The sequence below is a fragment of the Trichoderma harzianum genome (assembly GCF_003025095.1).
Source record: "Trichoderma harzianum CBS 226.95 unplaced genomic scaffold M431scaffold_10, whole genome shotgun sequence".
NCBI lineage: Eukaryota > Fungi > Ascomycota > Sordariomycetes > Hypocreales > Hypocreaceae > Trichoderma > Trichoderma harzianum.
The window spans coordinates 785,472-804,268 of record NW_020209258.1 but is presented as its reverse complement, the minus strand read 5'-3'; the positions used below and the strand labels follow the sequence as shown (position 1 = coordinate 804,268).

The following is an 18,797-nucleotide window of genomic DNA, read 5'->3' as shown; positions in this document are numbered from 1 at the left end:
GCTTGGGCGGGTAAACGAGCGGATGGCCGTACCAGACGACCAATAGATAGCGAGAGTGAGTGATGATGAGGGAGTGGGAAAAAGAGGAACGAAGCAGAGACACGGATTGGAGGACAAGGCCGGCAAGCTGAGACCATTTGCCGCTTCACCATATGCAATTATTCGCATGCGCCTCCCCGTCCAGAACCCCCCAAGGCTACGAGTACTCCTCCCAAGGCCCGGCAATTTTAGAAATTTTTTCCTCCATCATTCTCTCCTGTGCACGCACCGAGCCGAGTTTCATTCAAGACATCTCATTTCCCAGGAGGGGGTCACCGTTCGATAACTCAATGGGGTCGTGGCTTGTGGGTTCAGCCCCCCTGTCCGGCTGCCCTTTAGCTTGCCTTGATATTGAACTTGGCTTGCAGGCGATCCCTGTTCAGCTGTGCTTTTTGTGGGCCGAGGGACGGCAGAAGCGTGGGCGTCACACGCACACGAGCAACTTTCAATCTCGTCATACCCTTGGGCTGCCAGAACCCGGTTTTGGAGGCCCACGCGTTGATCCGGCTGTCCTGACCTGAGGGTGTCGACGCCAGACCTTATGTACGATGATGCTGTCCATATATGAGGTGATGAATAATGACTACATATACATGTTTATCGTCTTGGCCCTCGGAGTTGATTACTCGGCTCGTCTTGGCGAGTGGAATAAGCTTTGAGAGCGCTGTTTAGTCTCGGCTCGTTGCGAATTCGCCGTGGCGTCAGTTCCATTCAAATGCTCCACGAGCTCCACGAACATCGGTAATAAAACACAAAATATTCAAAGATGGCGTCAAGCAAAGCCGTATGCCCCACGAGGACCTGAGTTTTCAAAGCCTGAAAGGCACCGGCAACTCGCCACATCCGACACTACGACTACAAAAAATTCTCACTACAGTACTCGTCGTACAATCCGGAGACTTGCATCTCACCTATTTCACATCAGCTCCGGATCATGTTAGTCTAGAGTACGGCCGAATGCGTTCGCCTAGCCAAAGGTTGCAGCCGCAGGTTTGCGATAACCCACCAACTGTCTCACGCAAAATATGCTGAAAGACGCATTGAGTTTGGATTTAGGGACCGTTGGATGCTAGTAGTTGGTTCCTGTTATCCATATGAGATTTTGATCACGGTCAGCGCCATCCCCTTTTCCTCAATGGTATTTCACATGTTGTTTGTTGATGTTGTTTTTTGTCGGCGATCGTCATCAGTGCTGTACACGTATCGTATCCGATTCATGCCGATCTACAAACCCCAGACCCCCGACTCAAGATCGAGTTTTCTGATGAGCTTGTTTCTTACTCCGTACGGTGTGGGCGGTCGGTGCCACACCAACACACCCAACCTGATATGCGTCATCAGCTTCTCATGGTTCGATGACATGCACAGGATCAAGTGACCTGTAGATTGGCTGTGTCGGATAAATGTCGGCTCTTTGGGCAGCTTCTCTTGGCCTGTACCTGAACCATTTTCAGCTGAAAAATGAGATTCTAGATTCGGATTCCAGGGTAGCATCAGCGATGACACGCATGCACACATGAATGACCCTCAAGATAAGAATTTAACAATGACAAGCTCCTCATAAGATTGAAAATTTGAGCCCATTTTCGACAGAAGATAAGTAGGTAGTTTTGTCGTAAATATCATCTAGATGTAGCATATGATTCGGTCCTTAACAGGCTTTACGCTGTTTATTGAACAGATGTCTGAGGAATACTTGTATTTTTACCTACTCAGCCTGCGATTGTTTTCGGCCTACTTAGAAAGCGAACTTCTCTCATTTGACCGACTACTTAGCCAATGAGATATCGGTGTTATTGTATCTAACTCATGATCCTCAGCGCATTCTATGTAATCATTAGAGCTGCCTGATGAGCATGCGAATTGTGCTCAGCCGCGCCGAGTAGCCCTCAAGAAAGCCTCACCAGCGCTGCATCTACCATTGGCTATATAAATATTTCTCATTCCTAATTGGTTTATTTTTCACCAATCTCCAAAGCCTCATTCCAAATTTTCATTTGCAAATACAAGCAGAAGCACTGGATTGGCTAGAAAAGACCTTGCCTTGTGTTACACTGCATATCGCCCCTGGACACTGTTCGTACCCAACATTCTACAAGGCTTTCTTGTGGGGGCTGAGTACTTATCTCATTTCTTCTAATTGTTCTGTTCATCCAAATGATTTTGTTCTTGATTCCCTATCCATCAATTATGAAACACTTTTATTCTGCACCACAGAGCTCTTTCCTCAGCTGTGAAAAATGCCAAAGCGACCCAGTGAGGCCGATGATGAGCATGCGTCCCCTGAAGCAAAGAAGATCAAACTTGACTGTCCATCAGATCCTGTCAATTTGAGCCATGCCGATTATACAATTGGATGGATTTGCGCATTGCCAAAGGAGCAAACCGCGGCGATTGCCATGCTAGATCGAAAGCACCTAGATCTTCCATCTCTTGCCCATGATGACAACGCCTACACTCTTGGATCAATTGGTAGCCATAACATTGTCATAGCCTGTTTACCGAAAGGGCGGTATGGCACCAATTCTGCGACGACAATCGCGACAAAGATGCTCAGCTCCTTTCCATCCATCAAATTCGGGTTATTGGTTGGGATCGGAGGCGGCATCCCATCCAAGGTTCGACTTGGGGATGTCGTGGTTAGTACGCCAATTGATCAGTATCCAGGAGTTGTTCAATGGGACCTGGGTAAAGCGGAAGACGGCGGAAGTTTTAAACGAACTGGAGCGTTGAATAGTCCGCCAAATGCACTTCTCAAAGTCTTATCAAAGCTGGAGTCTGAGCATGAGATGCAAGAGTCCAAAATCCCCATCTTTTTGGATGAAATGAAACAGAAATACCCAAAATTATACCCGAAATACTTTTGGAATCAGTCGCTTAGAGATCCTCAAGACCAAAGTGTCGAAAGAACGGCAATGAGATGCCCAGACATTCACCATGGCTTAATCGCATCAGGTAACCAAGTCATCAAAGATGCTGAAGTCCGCGACCGTCTCAATGAGGATCTTGGTGGGAATGTACTGTGTATTGAAATGGAGGCTGCGGGATTAATGAATGACTTTCCCTGTCTCGTTGTCCGAGGCATCTGTGATTATGCAGACTCGGGTAAGAACAAAGATTGGCAAGAGTACGCTGCTGCTGTAGCGGCAGCTTATGCGAAAGAAATCCTTTCCGTGTTACAAATTTGGGCCGTGGAACACATGGAGTCAGTTAAAGGTACATAATTCTGTTTTCAACAACTCCAGTCGTCTTTATGTACTGTGTACAGCCAATTATATCACCAATTGCTGACTGTGTGTTGCACAGACATCTTGTCGAATATTAATGCAGAACTTGGAAGCATACAGACAGCTGTCAGTGAAATGGCAACTCGACAGTACGCCCAAGACCACCAAGCCTTTTTAGACTGGTTGACGTCAGTCGATTATACATTGCAGCAAAAAGACTATTTCAGCAAGCGGCAGCCTGGAACTGGCCAATGGCTTCTTAAATCTGACATATTCCAAGATTGGGTGGATCATAGCCAGCAAACGTTGTTCTGCCCAGGAATTCCGGGGGCTGGGAAAACAATTCTTACATCCATGGTGATTAATGAACTTTTTGAACGGTGTAAAAAAGACCCTATAGTGGGCATTGCATACTTATATTGCAATTTCCGACGTCACGATGAGCAGAAACTTGATGATCTAATGATGAGCCTTGTAAAGCAACTGGCTCTTGGTCAGAACGGCTTACCACAAGATGCTAAGAGGATATTCGATAAACATAGGACTAAAAACCAACGCCCATCACCGAATGATACCAAAAAACTTCTTGGATGTATGGCAGATTCATACTTGAGAGTATTTATCGTTATTGATGCTCTCGATGAATGCCAGGGGTCAGATGGATGCCGGGGGGAAAATTTTCTAGTGGACATGTTCTCTCTTCGGGATAAGTCAAAGGTGAATATTTTTGCGACTTCGAGACTAATCCCAGAAATTATGGAAAAATTTGAGACTTGCAAACGTATGGACATTCGCGCGAGTGAGGATGATGTGCGAAGATACGTGCGTGGCCAACTAGAGAGAGGTACAATGGAGCATCTGCCGTCTCTAATCAAACGCAAGCCAGAATTGAAAGATGAGATTATAAAAGGCATATCAGATGCCGTTGATGGAATGTATGTGATTAAAGCCAAGATTCTTCTGACTTCACATAAAATTACTGACGTTTCCAGGTTTCTATTGGCCAAAATCTATCTCGACACCCTCGTTGATAAAGTCACAGTCACCGATGTTAGAGAGGCAGTAATGCAGTTGCCTAAGCAGATCTCAGGATCTGGAGAAGACAAAATATTGGAAATATTTAATCAAGCATACGAATCCGCCTGGGAAAGGATAAATGGACAAAAAGAGGGATTTCGCAACATTGCCACGCGCGTTCTAGCGTGGATCTCCTCTGCAAAACGGCCATTATCCACCAAGGAACTTCAGCATGCTCTCGCAGTTAAAATTGGCATGGATGAGCTCGACGAAGATGCTATCCCACAAGTCCAAGATATGGTATCATTCTGTGCCGGTTTAGTTACGGTTGATGAAGAGAGCGATGTCATCAGACTGGTACACTACACAACGCAAGAATTCTTCGAGAAAAAGAAAACCGACTGGTTTTGTAATGTCGAGGCTATGATTGCGGAGACTTGCATATCTTATCTTTCATTCACAGCCTTTGGGGAACGCTGTCTTGATTGGTCTGGTGTGTTTCACTTGAGCCGCCGCCATTTTTATAGGTATGCTAGTTATTACTGGGGTGACCACGCACGCACCGCCGGTAGAAAACTAGATGGAATTGTCCTAGAATTTCTCATGAATGAGGCTAATGCCTCCAATGCCTTCTATGTGATGCTGGAGCGCTTTCGGACGAGCCCCGGCTGCATATACCTGAACCCTTCACTGATCGTCTCCGTCCGATCAAAGCGCTCTAGCATATCACGAAAGCCCTTTCCACCAGTTTCGGGTCTACATATTGCTGTGTGCTTTATGCTCGATGAAGTGATCAATCTGTTGCTCAAGAGTGGGTGTGATGTCAACGTGCGCGAAGGGGTCGAAGTGACACCGCTATTGATGGCCATCGATATTGGACATATAGGTATTGTCGAGATGCTACTTGACAATGGAGCCCATACGAATTCTGTGGCAGGGGACAGCATAATGTATTTGAATGCTGCTATGCAACCGAGGAACAACAACGAAGGGCTTGTCCAAAGGCTTATTACAAAGGGAATTCACGATGGAGAGGATTTGTCGACTTACCTCGAACCAGCCGCTCGATTCGGTCACGAGGCCCTTGTGAAGTTGTTACTTGACAAGGGTGCCGACATTAACGCAACAGACAAGCATCTTAATACGCCATTACATGAAGCAATCATACGTCGGCAGGAAGCAATGGTGGCGTTGTTACTTAACAAGGGCGCCAATATTAATGCAGTGAATCATCATCATCGGACACCACTGCACATTGCTGCACGTGGTGAAGAGGTGATTGTCAAGTTACTACTTGACAAGAGTGCCGACTTTGAGGCGGCAGATTATGATGGTAAGACGCCGCTGCACTACGCAGCCGCGAAAGACAAGGGAATTGTTGAATTGCTACTGAATAAAGGTGCCAATATTGAGGCGGCAGATCACCATGGCCAGAGGCCACTACACAACGCAGTCAGGAAGGATAAGGCAATTGTTGAATTACTACTTGATAAGGGTGCCGATATTAACGCAGTAGACGAAGATAATGCGACGCCATTGAGAATAGCAGCCAGATGCAATGCGATAGAAATTGGTAAATTCTTAATTGATAAAGGTGCCAATTTTGAGACCGCAGATTTGTTCTTTAATAAAAAGCTGCGGCGCTATGCAGCTAGGTATCGATACTATATAGTTAATTTTTAAGTTACATGGGATTAACGACAAAGAAGTTAGTATTGAAACTCTGGCTCGTTGAGGTCAGACGTCATTATTGATCACAGTCTACCTAGGTAGTGCTATAGGAGAGCCAAACATCGATGCATCTGGCACGCCTTACATTTCGACCGAAATGTTCTTTCAGGACTACTTGAAAAGGGTCAAAATATTACAGCAGCCAATAACAAAGGCTATCGACTAGTATTATATGTAGTGTAGAGATTCGAGAAAGAAAGATCCAAATGGCAGAGAAATACGGACGAAATAAATACAACACAGCTGTTACTTGAGAGCTATTTGAACGAAATATGAGAGGTGATATTGTGAGTCGTTATGTTGTAAAAGTTACACAGCAATAAATACCTAGAAGTTACTGAACTATACCTAGGTAGAAAAAAATGCAAAGTTCGTTCAGTTCTTCAGACGAGCCTAGAGACAACTGGGTATACAAATTCACTTCTTATCACTCATTAAACAACTTAGATAGTCAGTTATTATCACAGCATTCGCAATACAATTGGTTTGGAACACAGAGATCTCTCTATTCTATTGCTACTAGCTGCGAGATACCCTCTAGGTACATGGATCGACATCGATCTGACCGTTTGCCAACATAAACCTATAATCAGAGGTTTCCCCCCTGGGCACAGCTATCATATAGTGCCTATTGGGAATCGATTCGTCACCACTGTTGCTTTTCACGAGCCGGAACAAAAACGAGTTAGCAGGGAGGAAGAGACAAGATTCGGGTTTGGCGAACTTGCTCGCCACAAGCGCCAAAATATCGACCGGAGCGGAAACTGTGTTGTTAGTTGACTATATAAATACATGCTTTGGGGTCATTGGGTCTTACCTCCAGTGAAGATTGCCAAGCCCCACGTTACGACAGGCATCCATATATTTGATCACCTCTCTATCAATCTCTTCTCCCCAAGAGGGCAGCTTATCCAGGGCACTGTACCAGGTTTCGTAGCAATCATCGAGCATTTTGCCTATGTTGTTCATCGCTTCTTGATCTGATAGGTCATGTGCTTTGAGTATTGTAACCAAGTTATTTCCCGCGTCATTTAATTCCTGCGCGAAAGTTAGAATACTTTGAGCGGTTGAAGAATTTTAGCTGTAAAATAACATACAACTTCTTTTTTGTATGACAAAATATCGTTTGAACTAAGAAATGATCAGCTTAATGCGTATACTCGATGTAATGTGACTTGACTTACAGAATCACAAGATCTACGATAGTGCTAGTGCACAGTTGAAGAGACGGGTGATCCACCTGTGTTTGGGAGAGTTTTATGTCTTCGGCGTATCTGAAGTGTAGACATGTTAGAAGGTTGTATAGAGAATAAGACAGAAAACCGTACTCTACCAGTCGTATAGCCAGTACTACTCCAATCGTTCTTCTTCGGTAGCTCATGTACTGATCTACCGTTAAGGCGGGAGAAGAGCTGGACTTTGAGAGTTTGGATTGATAGAGAAGTCCCTCGAGGTATTTCTTGTGAGAATCTTTCCAGCGTTCTCGTACTTCTAAAAGCAAATTAGAAACTTTTCTTTCATCTGAGCTGTAGCTGATTCAATTTTACCTGGCGTGTCACTCTGATGAAGTCCTGTCAGCCGATGTCTTCCTTGAACGAACCAGAGAATGCTTACAGTTTTGATTCTATCCCAGATTGCCTGAAATGCATACTGAAGAGGTTTGTCGGCTTGGGCACGAGGGCCGTTGTCATTTAAAATGGCAAGAATGCAGTCAACTTCTTCTTGGGCCTTGACTGGATCGTTTGCTAGAGGCCCCTCATCAAACTCTGTGGGGTCGAATATGAGTTACTTGCTGTATCGTTGTGATGGTGACAAAACTTACGATCATCAAAATAAAATATCTAAACACCTGTCATTAGATCGCCTAAAACTAGATTTAGCACAAAAGAAGGTGCTTACCCAATTGGCCCAGTCAACCGCTGTGCGAAATCTGTCTTTTTCAGCCGATGGGGCCCAAACGGCGGCCGCGAATCCAAAGTCAGTCTTGTTAAACTTCTTTTCTTCTTTCCCTTTTAATTGTAGCAATCTATCCATTGTTAGTCAAATAACTCACAAGGCATACGAAGTAAAATGGAAGTTCGTACTCTTTGAACCACTCATCTGCTTCAGCTTTGCCACCTTGATAATGAGGGTTAATGGCTGGCTCCGTAGACATGATTGAGGAAAATAAATCTGGAATCAAGACATGTCGTGGAGCGTCTGGTATCCTTGGTAACTGGAAATCGGCTGTAGAGGCCTCTGACAGCAGAGTAGGCTCTAAAACTGTCACAGTTGTAGACATCTTTATAGAGTAGTTGACTAGCTTGGTTTGAAGTGACTTATATAGGAAGCTTGAATTTACAGTCTAAGAAGACTAGTGATGAAGTTTGGCTGCCGTTCATTTTGAGCAGAGATATAAAAGCATTCAGCGTTTATATGTCAAAAATCTCGTTGAGCAAGCCAGGGGAAGGGGGAATGTTGCGCCGTTCTCTTGGTCGAGGCCCTGAAATTTGCCGCTGTCAATCTGTCTGCCGCGTATAAAGCGGATCTATCTGCAGGTACGCTGTCACTTTTCCTGAGCATGTATCGTCGATCTTCTACGAATAATAATAGGACCGACATCCAGCCCCTTAGTAATGATCCGGTTGTCGGACGTCTTGTTCATCAACACACGGGTTAGATTTCTGCACTGTAAAATTTGTCTACTGCGGTTTCGGGAGAGGTCTGATTAGTTTTGGTAGGAGGCAATTGCTTCTTTTGGTAGCTTTCTCGTATGCCTTCGGGGCGGCCGGTGCCTTCTGCCCATTTTCTCACTATGTATCATATCTAATGCTACTCAAAAGGTCACTGCATGGCTAAGTAAGGTACCGTATTTATAACTCCCACCAGCATCTTGGTGCCACGTCACGATGTCGTTAAAATATAGCGTAGTTAAAGAGTATGGGTAAAGTGCACTGCCGTGTAGCGGTGAATTGTCCACCAAGTCGGATCGCAGCCGAGACGCACAGGCTTCGAGATCAACATAGACCAGACAACTTACAACGGTATTGAATAGGTAAGGGTTTAGCGATACAGGAGGTAAAAGACCAGGAAGAGCCCTGCGTTTCCTGTAGACAACTGACATATCATATTGGGAATACGGAGCCGAAACAGGCCCTGATTTCGTCGGCAGAAACTACCCTGGGATGCTTCGACAGTGATTTAGCAAAAATTGCTTCTTTACTATTACAAATGAGATTATATTGATACAATCCAAAGGGTCCGGTACCCTATAATACATGATCCCTTTTCTCCAGTCCATGTCGCATTGTCAAAACTTCTCAATCAAGGATACCCAACAGGCATATTGAGCAAAGCCATCGCATACTTCTCCGACAGTTGATACCGTAGTCAGAATGTTATATAATATACATACGAAGTATAGGATGTACTCGTATCAGTTAACTTCGTCGGCATATTTTCCACAGACACCAGACGATTTTACAAGGATTCTCGGCATTTATTGCACGTTAGGCGCTTTAGTGGATTATGTAGGTTGATACTCATACCGGTTTGCAGGGACGTGTTACCTCTTATCTCTCCGCTAATGTGACAAGCCGAAATGTCAAAACCAGTCCCCTGTCTACTGTACTCGGTGAGCAGAGTGGATTTGTCCTCGATTACCTGGCCTGGCTGCTTTTGTTCTGTTGAGGTGGACCAAGGCGCCGATCGACTTCCTTTTGCAATCCCCCTGTCAGAATATGCCGTGCCGACATGGATCGAGGGTCACAACTGGTTCCGACTTACCCGGTGATGAAATTGAAGGCACATGATGGCAGCGTATTGATATAAAAACAAGCATGATCTCTTCACTCTCTCCATTCACATTTGAGAGCAGCCGAAGTAAGACAGCAATGGTCGTTGGTATATATTTAGGTAAAACTATACTGCTATATACATGGTTTATGTTCGAGAATGGTCCAAGAACTTTTAAGAGTACCAAATCCTTTCGTCACTCATTTTATATGTACAGTGAAGAGGTTTTAGCCTGATTTATGAAGGAGGAGCGCCGACGTAGACGGTCAGAACATTGGGAGCCCCTGAAGCCAAAGTGCCCGAGGCATTCTCATTACCATCTGGGTTGACATCATCATAAGGGAAAGCGTAGCCTCGACCATCAATTTCAAATTGGTGAACGAGACGGCTGTAGTGGTTGGTAGGGCTGACTGTGTAGTATGAAGACTGGCCCAGGCCTGGCTGAACGTTGCCACCAGCAAGCAGCAAGGTAGATCGCACAAAGGCAGCACACAGACGGGGAACAACAGCCGCATGGACGGCATTGTCACCGCCCTGAATGGCGAATGGTCCACTGTTGCAGCCCCAGATATCTCCTGCAGTTGGCTTAGCATAGCCGCGGTTGTCGCCATTGCAGTTGAGCGTGCTGCCGGAGACCTGGCAGTTGACGCTGCCAGCAGAGGTCTGCGTGTTGATGGTGAGAGGAGTGCTGGTATAATGGCTCCAGACTTGGTCGACATAGGCACTCCAGTAGTTCTGGAAGGCCGCTGCATTGATGACACTATAGTCACCAGGAGACAGCGCACGAACGAGAGTTCCAGCAGAATTGGCGATACACATGGAAGACCAGGGGAAGCCGTCAACGCTAGCCTGTTGGACCAAGCCCTGGCAAATTTGGGTGAGTGCGGAAGATCCAAGACCTTTCGTGGTCTGTGTGCCGCTTCCATCTGTGGTACTCAAGCTCATACTGAGGATTATGCCGACAAAATCGACGTAGCTGATGTTTGCGAAGACAGCCAAGTCCGTAGTATAAGTGAGCTCAACAAAGCCCCAGAGGAGGCCTGAACTCGGGTCCTGCAGGTTGAACTGAGACGGTTGCACCAAGCCATCGCCGTTGGGAATCTTGACCATGAAGAACTGGAGATCGCCCACTGAAAAGTAGATACGCGCAGAGCTGATGACAATAGGCACATTGACCGTGATAGATTGGCCTTGAGCAGGCAGTGCAATGTTGATGGGGGTGCTGATCGGAACGGGAACACTGGAGCCTCCAGAGCTGGGATACACAAGACTGCCATCACCCCTGACGAAAACGACCCTGTTGTCAGTGTCTAGGCCGGAAATGTACGCATTGACCTGGCCACCGGAGAAGTTGTTGACGAGCTGGATTGGTAGGTGTCCAGCCTGAGCCCGAGCCTGAATGGCATGCTTGGAGACTGTTGTTGAACTATGATAAGTTCCGTTGAGAGTGTTGTTTGCCGTGATAACGATGTCGTCAACACCTCCAGGCTTGGCAATGGAAAAGGGCGATACTCTTGGAATGAGAGAAGGGGCCGCTGCTACTGCACCAATGAGGGCAGTAAGGATAGTGAGTGTCCGCATGATGTAAGGACTTATATGAATTTCAGAGTGAAGAGGAGTGATAATGATGGTGCAAAGGGATAAACACTTTCCCTCTGAGTTTTGGAACCAATCCAATGAGTTGAGCTCTGATGAACATGTCTATCTGTGAATAACCCTCTATATATACTTGTATCTCGAGAGGCATTATCAAGAGGCATTATCAAGAAGCTGTACTCGATCCTCATCATCTCAAGACAGATTTCGGGCCGAAGTGTTTTGCGCAACGGAGATAGAGACAACCCATTGCCGACTGATTTGTACCGGCATGAAGTTATCTCTTTACTGTTGTAGCATAGCATCGGGCTTCCTTCGGTGGCTTGGACTGGAAAGGTTCGGGGTTGAGAGTTGCTTCTTCTAGCTTCTAGGCTATTACGTCCTGGTTTGTTGTGTAGGATGCTTTCAGGAGCCGGGGTTATGCAGTAATTGCGGGTAATGGTTCAGGAATAGTACTAAAATTCAAGTTTTTGGGCTGTACTTGTGATTCATCTAGCTGCAATATCGGCATAACGTAATGGCTGAGTGGGTTATGGCCGCAGCCGCAACTCTTCAAACACATGTTATCAGACTGACTGAATGCCAACTGGTTGCAACAAAAGAGTCAGATGAAGCTGTCGGTCACTTCTTAAGCCAAAGAGAAGGCTCATCTGATACGAAATTTCGCTTTGTAATAGTCATTTGGAGGACTTGGGATGACTGATAGTTAACATAGTTTCGAGCACATGGTTAGTTTCCGCAACGCCCGCTGCTGATAGGCCTAACCAGGATTGAAAACTTGTCTTGTGCCAATAAATCCCCCTGGATTTAGGATGAGGCTGTGAGTACATATATTACCCTTCTAGGAAACAAATAAGGTCACGTCCTCACACCATCGCGGAGTCTAGCGCTCCGAGATTCGGGCTAATAAAGCACAAGTTACTGCACCCCACACTTTACTAAGATGCAATGCAGGTCATGACACACTGATCGTTGCAACGTGACAAGAGTAAGGAGGGCAGTTATCTTTCCTTCCAAAACGCCCGCACGGATAATGAAGCGCTAGTAATCTTGCATATTGCAGCTGATACCGAAAGAGATTTCTTCATGAACATGATCTGCAGACATGTGACTGGTGATAGAGCTGTGGATATGGGATTGCCTCGGCAGTTTGAGGAATTACCAAATGTAGCCTTCCGTAGCGGCTCGTCTATAAGATATCGATCAATACTGAAGCAACTAGGGGTATATCCACTCTATCCTAACCGAACTTAGACACGGAATACTTATGTGTTTCTACCTAGCATGTATCATGTTCGCAAGTCTGTACTGACGGTTCCTGTTTTGGCAACCTTGTTTATAATATGACTTCTTGTGGCTTACACTGCAGTATTACATATCTACTGTGGAACTCGCACGTTACATCCAGGCGTCATTGTATTTCCAAGCTTCCTTAACTTACATCTATTAATTTGTATATGTCGTCTGCTCACTAAATGGCGCATATTGTGGCTGAAGTCGAAGAGGTGTTCAACCCCAGATCGAGCATGGGTTACAGCACATGTGCTTCAGTAGTGTATGTTACCCCTGGAATAGAGATGCCTAAACTAGTAGAAATCCTTCCGGCGGGCCCATAGGCCGCGGTCTTATTCGCGCGCTTCTCTGATCCTATTGGTGTTTCACTTTCTGTTTCTGGAAGTGGGTGCAATACGCTCTGTTTAATTATATCAGGTAGAATAGTATAGCAATAGGTGCGTATGAAGCGTATTAATGCTGAGATGGAGATTTGCTCCATAGGCTTTGCTGATCGCATGATCGGGTGCCTATTCCTTAAGTGGAGAGTTGATGGAGACGACGATTAACAAGCGTTTCGTCCACCTAATTTGGCTAATCACGGAGTTCGACCGAAGATGGATGCTCGGTGCTTTTTCCATTGGCTAAAACATTCCTTTGGTGGAGTATTTTAACTTGATATCGCGTAGATGGAATCGGTAGTGTACTTACACTGCATACAGACTTGCCAATGAATGCAACTGAGGCACATTTCTCTACCCATTCTCGGATGTGTCTATTCCGTGCTCGTCAAATGATTCCAAAAGCTGCCAAGATGTCTGTCTAGTCCAAATATTAAATATGATAGCCTCCCACCTTCCCCTTAATTAACTTGCATTGACTTCCGCATGAAAGATTCGGACCTTCGATGGTAGTTTCATTAGGAAGGTTGGCAACAAAGGCGACGTAAGGGTAGATGCCTACCAATATTCACACTCATATTGTTGCAAAAGGCACGCAACAGGCTCAATGGCGACAGACTTTACAGTTAAAAGACGAAAGCAAAACTTAGACATCTCTGGATTACATGATTGAGACCATTGTTTAGACGAGAGGTTGTTATGGGGTTAATAGTGTATATATAGATTGAACTTGTAGTTGCCTTGTAGTAAGGGGTAGATACAGAATCCTAACCAAGGAACGAAGGAGAAAGACGCCCTTTGAAGCACAAGAGAAAGCCCTGTAGGCCCACACTCTTTACATTATTCTAATGCCGTGCCCAGGTCCTAGTCCGATAATGGTGTAGGATCAATCTCGGCAAGAGTCAGGTTTGCAATAACATCCCAGTGTTCCACAATGCAACTGCCGTTCATTCGATACGCATCCATGATCTTGATAGGAGGAGTGGCAAATTCATAGTGGTGTACAAAGCCAGTGTTATTGGTGAATGTTTGGTGCACAATGGTGTTGTTAACCTTTGGGTTCTTGGAGAGGGCGGTCACGGCGGCGTCTCGACCCTGTCCAATGGAAGGATTGTGTTGGATGTAATCGATCCAGACGTAGTTGTCAAATGCTTCGGGGATGTTCTTTTGAACATAAAACTCGTTGGCAAAGGCGTAGAAAATTCTTTCCTGCTCTTCTGGAGTGGCTGGCCGAGGAGGACAAGCTGGGACGGCTTTTGGTGAGATGTCTTCTGAGCCGAGAACAGAAGGGAGAGTGGCGGTGAGTGCACCGAGATAGAGTAGAAATTTCATTTTATGGTTGTTGGCCGAGAGCTCAGAAGAATAATTGAGGCTATGTGGATCAAGAGAAGATCTTATTGCTCGTAAAAAGGTAGAGAGAAGGCTGTTGCTGAACTTACAGAGGGAGGCCATGACCGCTATTTATCATACAAGAGCACAGGAAAATTTGAGGCTCAAGCTGTCAAAAAAATACTCCGAATGGCCATGGATCGGATTTTAGGAAAAATTTATAGCACATAATCGATCAACGATTGCTGAATCTGGCAGGAAACAACTAATCATTTGGTAAGCTTGGCCGATTCTCTGGTGAAGATCTCACGAGAATCACCAACTATTTAATAAGGTTAAGTTGGCAAAGGTGGATCTTGCTTCTGATTGGTCCTTCGGCCTGTCTTTCGCCGTGTTACGCGGCCATTTTGAAGCCCTGTCAGATCTTAGGTCATCCAGATTTGTCGCAACCTTGCTGGCACCGATGCCGATTGCTGACATGAGGAGACTTCGGAACTCTTTGGATGGCCGAGACCCGCAGAAAGCGATAGTATCTTATTGAGTTCGTCCGAACATATCGTCAACTTTAACAAAAATAGTCTCAATATGTCTTAAAGGAAATTGGTTCAATATTGGTTCGGTAAATTGCGGTAAAGTCCGGAACTTGTAAAACTATATAAGAACTTAAAGAGATGCTGAATACTGAACAAATTTCTCCTCGAGCAATGCAGTGTGACTTTCGAATAGTCTTGACAGCTTATATCCCTTGCAAGCTACGACCTAAACAACAGCGTTGATATCTTCACAATGTCTTGTCCAGACTGTTTCAGAGGAACCATCCACGAAGGAACGCCAAAAGGCAAAGAGGAGACAATTCACAATGTCCTCACATATGTCGCTACTCCTGAGACAGTGTCCACATCAAATTCGAAAATTATCTTCGTCACAGATGTATTTGGCTTCAACCTTGTGAACAACAAGTTGCTAGCAGACAAATATGCTGCTGCTACCGGATGCGAGGTCCTCGTGCCCAGCGTCATTCCTGGAGGTGGAGCTCCTCTCTCTGCAATAGAACTGTTTGACTCCCTGTCGACACCAGTTGGCCTGTTAGACTTGGGAGGGCAGACAAAGAGAGCTGGGGCTGCCTTTAAAGCGGCGACTATTTTCGCACCATTCGCAGTCCGTACGCGAAATGCGTATCCCAAACTGCTCAACTTCTCTCGCGATGTTAAAGCTTCCTTGCCGCCCGGTGCCAAGTTAGCTGTTGCCGGATTCTGCTGGGGTGGGATGCACTCGACCAAACTCACTGCAGAGGCAGCTGAACAAGGCGGAAACGTTTCTCTATTCGATGCCCACTTTGTGGCTCACCCTGCTGGCCTCAAAACACCCGATGACTTTTCAGCTGCCGCCAACAAGTTCAAAGTCCCCATCAGTCTCGCTATTGGAGATCTTGATATGTTACTATCCAAGGATAAGATTGACGCCATTGAATCGAGTTTAAGGGAGTCTTATGGAGAAAAGTCGGGTGACTTTGAGGTGAAGACTTATGGTAGCTGCAAGCATGGGTTCGCTGTTCGGGCTGATCCGAAGAGGGCGGTTGAAGACGAGGCTGCTATGCAGGCAGCGGCACAGGCTACCAATTGGTTCAAGAAGTACCTGTTGTGATTTGATGTCGAAAATTAGACCAAGGAAACATTTTCCTTCTTATGAAGAAGAGAATCAGTCTTTTTATTTTTTTATATCCATGCTCTGCACATTGTTGTTTATAACTTCTATAGCTCAAGATCCCTGTTCCTCATTGCTTCCCTGACGCGATCTACATATGCGTTATACGTGTCGCTTTCCGGTGTATAATTTAACTCATTTCCAAAAATTTCTTTCGACTTTGCATTGGAGATTTTGTAAAACACCATTCCAGCTGGGATCAACTGTTCGGGAGTTCCTTCTGCCACCTTGTCCCGCAACTCTGGATACTTGGATCGGATCAAATTTGCCAACATCTGGTGGGAATAGCACGAGTCCGAGTTGACGACATTGATACGTTGACCACTCGCCTTCTCGTTACGCAGAGCCAAGACGTGCGCTAAAGCTACGTCCCGCACATCTGTAATCTGGAACATGGGTACTGGCGGTATCTCTTTCTAGGTTCCGCTGAGCAGGTTATAGGCCCAATCGAGAGAATGTGACCCTGCTGTAAGATTTGGTACGGAGTGTGCAAGCGGCCCGGCCGTTCCAGCAGGCAAAAGTTCGACGGCATCCCAGGATACGGAGGATTTGGAAGCTGTTTCAAAGAGCAACGAGGAAGATTCGGCCTTGGCGGCAACGTAGCATGCGACGGAATCTCCGCTTTCTCGGACTGCCTCAAGAGGGATGGAAACAATATCGGCTTCGGTAAGCTCCTCCTTAAAGGTGGACGGCTTCATTTGGCCCGTGATTTCAACTATTACGGAGCCGGTGAGGACAAACCGCTTGAGAGACTTCCCAAACTTCTCTGCGGATTTCGCCCTATCATGTTCCATTAGTTAGATATCTGGGGCTAGGCGTAATTGATGCATTCTTACGTGTCGTAATTATCGTAAATGAGCTTTTGAGGATCGATATTCTCAAATCTGAACCGACCTGCGGCGTGAATAACATAGTTTATCTCTGTTTCCCTAAATATCTCATCACATGCCCCGTTTGCACCAAGGTCGGGCACGACAGGAAAGCGAACGTTCTTATCGCTGTACTCTGGATGCAATGCAAGGGTGCTTTGGGTGTCTTTTTCCGATCTTACGGGAGCAATAACATGAAACTCGCCGGACTATTGCAATGTCTATTGTTAGTTCATCTTAGGAGATTATGGACGTGCCAGATGTATAATTGCCTTTAGTAGCTGTTCAAGGATCTGCGCTCCAATGAAGCCACCAGCGCCTGTCAAGAGTACCGTTTCGAGTGACATTTTGTAAAGACTAGTAGAGAACAGAAATAAATGTTATCAAACATCAACTTGAGGAAGATGCGATCGAAAGCTGGGGCTTTATAAAGTACCTATCCGTTGGCTTGTGGGTCCTCCCTGGAATGCCACCATTAACGAGGTCGGCGATGTGTGAAAGGAGTACTAAATGGGGATCAAGAGAGCGGGCGTAGTGAAGGGTGGTGAGATGGAAGCTGTTATGAATCAATAACTGGCCAAGGGTATACTACGAAACTCTGACGCCTTCGACAACGATATATGCCATTCATCTTCAATGTTATAGACTAGACTTCGCATTCGTCGAGCATACATAAGCCGAGGGCTGTTCAATTCTGTTTGAACGTCTTGATTTGAAGTTGCATTCATTGTAAAAGTAGTATTCGGAGACGATATCTATAGCGTTGCTATTAGTGCTGACGGGCTTCATCGAAGAACGTGAAGCTGTTGGCTACCATTATTAGCTTCACGTGTAGGTCAGATACGAATATACGGTAGTTGCAGTTACAACTCGCTTGCTATAGGTGTCTATTTAACCGAATCGGTCGTGAGAGCAACTCGTATGCACTACGGCATAGATCTATTCTGGTTCATGTTTCCGGGGGCGGAGACCTGAAATTGCACTCTCCGATTTTAGATCTAAGGACTGGATCTGTAAGAAAGGCGCCGACTAAAAATCGCTGTGATTCTGTAACCCCACAAATGTAATCTGGATAGTCTCATGAACTCGATGCGAACTACGATGTGATCTAATAACCATGTTTCGCTATGTCAATTTACTTGAACTCGCTCACATAAAGTCTTTACAATACCTAATACATGGTGATGCATTTTTTGTACTTGGGAAAAAAAAGGTTAACGTATCATTCACAAAACGCATTGGTGAAGAGGCTGGGTACATATAAGCCGCTATTTGGGCAATTGACTCCAAGTCCCGCAGATCATATGCGATTCATTCAGAACCACAGTTTGGCCCAATATGCCCATAAAAGGCTTACGGTGAAAAAGATGGCCGACATGTGCCACCACCAAATACTTTGCCAAGGCAGCCCAGGGCTTGTCTGTTGCTAATTGGTGACAACTTGTTTCGCTAGGTTTATTCCCATGGGTTACCTCCGGCTCATGGCAACGGACGGGACAAGCCGCAATACCTAACCGCTAGGTAAGTTGTCACAATCTATATTGTTACAAACTGTAAGTTGTCAAGGTTCTAATCTGCATCCAGAGAGTATATAGTGGGATAATACTCCGCAAAAGAAAATACTCTAAACGGAAACAAGGGATTCGTATAACAGGTCATTGCAGTATCGCGAATTGTCATTCATTCACATCCTATGCAATGACCTACCTAGGTAATAGCACATCTGCATTCCATACACGTACAAGTTCTCTGCGTTGCGTGATGATGTCCATGTGTAACATAGGGTGTTTCATGTTTGCCACACAATATCACTTCGATAACATGAGCCTAGCTTTAAT

At 45.5% G+C, this 18,797-nt stretch overlaps 6 protein-coding genes across 6 annotated transcripts; 2 read left to right on the top strand and 4 right to left on the bottom strand.

Annotated features, from left to right (window-relative positions):
• Nucleotides 1-2,197: 2,197 nt before the first annotated feature.
• On the top strand, nt 2,198-5,966 carry M431DRAFT_120935 (hypothetical protein; the record flags this gene model as incomplete). The annotated part of the gene is made up of 5 exons (XM_024912117.1): nt 2,198-3,255; nt 3,346-4,201; nt 4,259-4,979; nt 5,019-5,174; nt 5,559-5,966. The coding sequence occupies exons 1-5, from the start codon at nt 2,280-2,282 to the stop codon at nt 5,964-5,966; spliced, it is 3,117 nt and encodes a 1,038-aa protein (XP_024771956.1). The 5' UTR covers nt 2,198-2,279.
• Nucleotides 5,967-6,827: 861 nt separating this feature from the next.
• M431DRAFT_497584 (hypothetical protein) lies at nt 6,828-8,295 on the bottom strand (the record flags this gene model as incomplete). Its single annotated transcript, XM_024917616.1, has 8 exons — nt 6,828-7,052; nt 7,112-7,145; nt 7,199-7,288; nt 7,343-7,540; nt 7,615-7,780; nt 7,837-7,855; nt 7,914-8,040; nt 8,099-8,295. 8 exons carry the CDS (start codon nt 8,293-8,295, stop codon nt 6,828-6,830), a joined length of 1,056 nt encoding a protein of 351 aa, XP_024771955.1.
• A 1,592-nt stretch (nt 8,296-9,887) lies between these two features.
• M431DRAFT_510457 (glycoside hydrolase family 64 protein) lies at nt 9,888-11,461 on the bottom strand. The gene has a single exon (XM_024919482.1). It carries the CDS (start codon nt 11,367-11,369, stop codon nt 10,026-10,028), a length of 1,344 nt encoding a protein of 447 aa, XP_024771954.1. The 5' UTR covers nt 11,370-11,461; the 3' UTR covers nt 9,888-10,025.
• Nucleotides 11,462-13,921: 2,460 nt separating this feature from the next.
• On the bottom strand, nt 13,922-14,389 carry M431DRAFT_7712 (hypothetical protein; the record flags this gene model as incomplete). Its single annotated transcript, XM_024922538.1, has 1 exon — nt 13,922-14,389. The coding sequence occupies one exon, from the start codon at nt 14,387-14,389 to the stop codon at nt 13,922-13,924; it is 468 nt and encodes a 155-aa protein (XP_024771953.1).
• Nucleotides 14,390-15,172: 783 nt separating this feature from the next.
• Nucleotides 15,173-16,030, top strand: M431DRAFT_7711 (hypothetical protein; the record flags this gene model as incomplete). The annotated part of the gene is made up of 1 exon (XM_024922536.1): nt 15,173-16,030. The coding sequence occupies one exon, from the start codon at nt 15,173-15,175 to the stop codon at nt 16,028-16,030; it is 858 nt and encodes a 285-aa protein (XP_024771952.1).
• Nucleotides 16,031-16,137: 107 nt separating this feature from the next.
• On the bottom strand, nt 16,138-17,306 carry M431DRAFT_18634 (hypothetical protein; the record flags this gene model as incomplete). Its single annotated transcript, XM_024913183.1, has 4 exons — nt 16,138-16,506; nt 16,573-16,870; nt 16,927-17,168; nt 17,292-17,306. The coding sequence occupies 4 exons, from the start codon at nt 17,304-17,306 to the stop codon at nt 16,138-16,140; spliced, it is 924 nt and encodes a 307-aa protein (XP_024771951.1).
• Nucleotides 17,307-18,797: the final 1,491 nt, after the last annotated feature.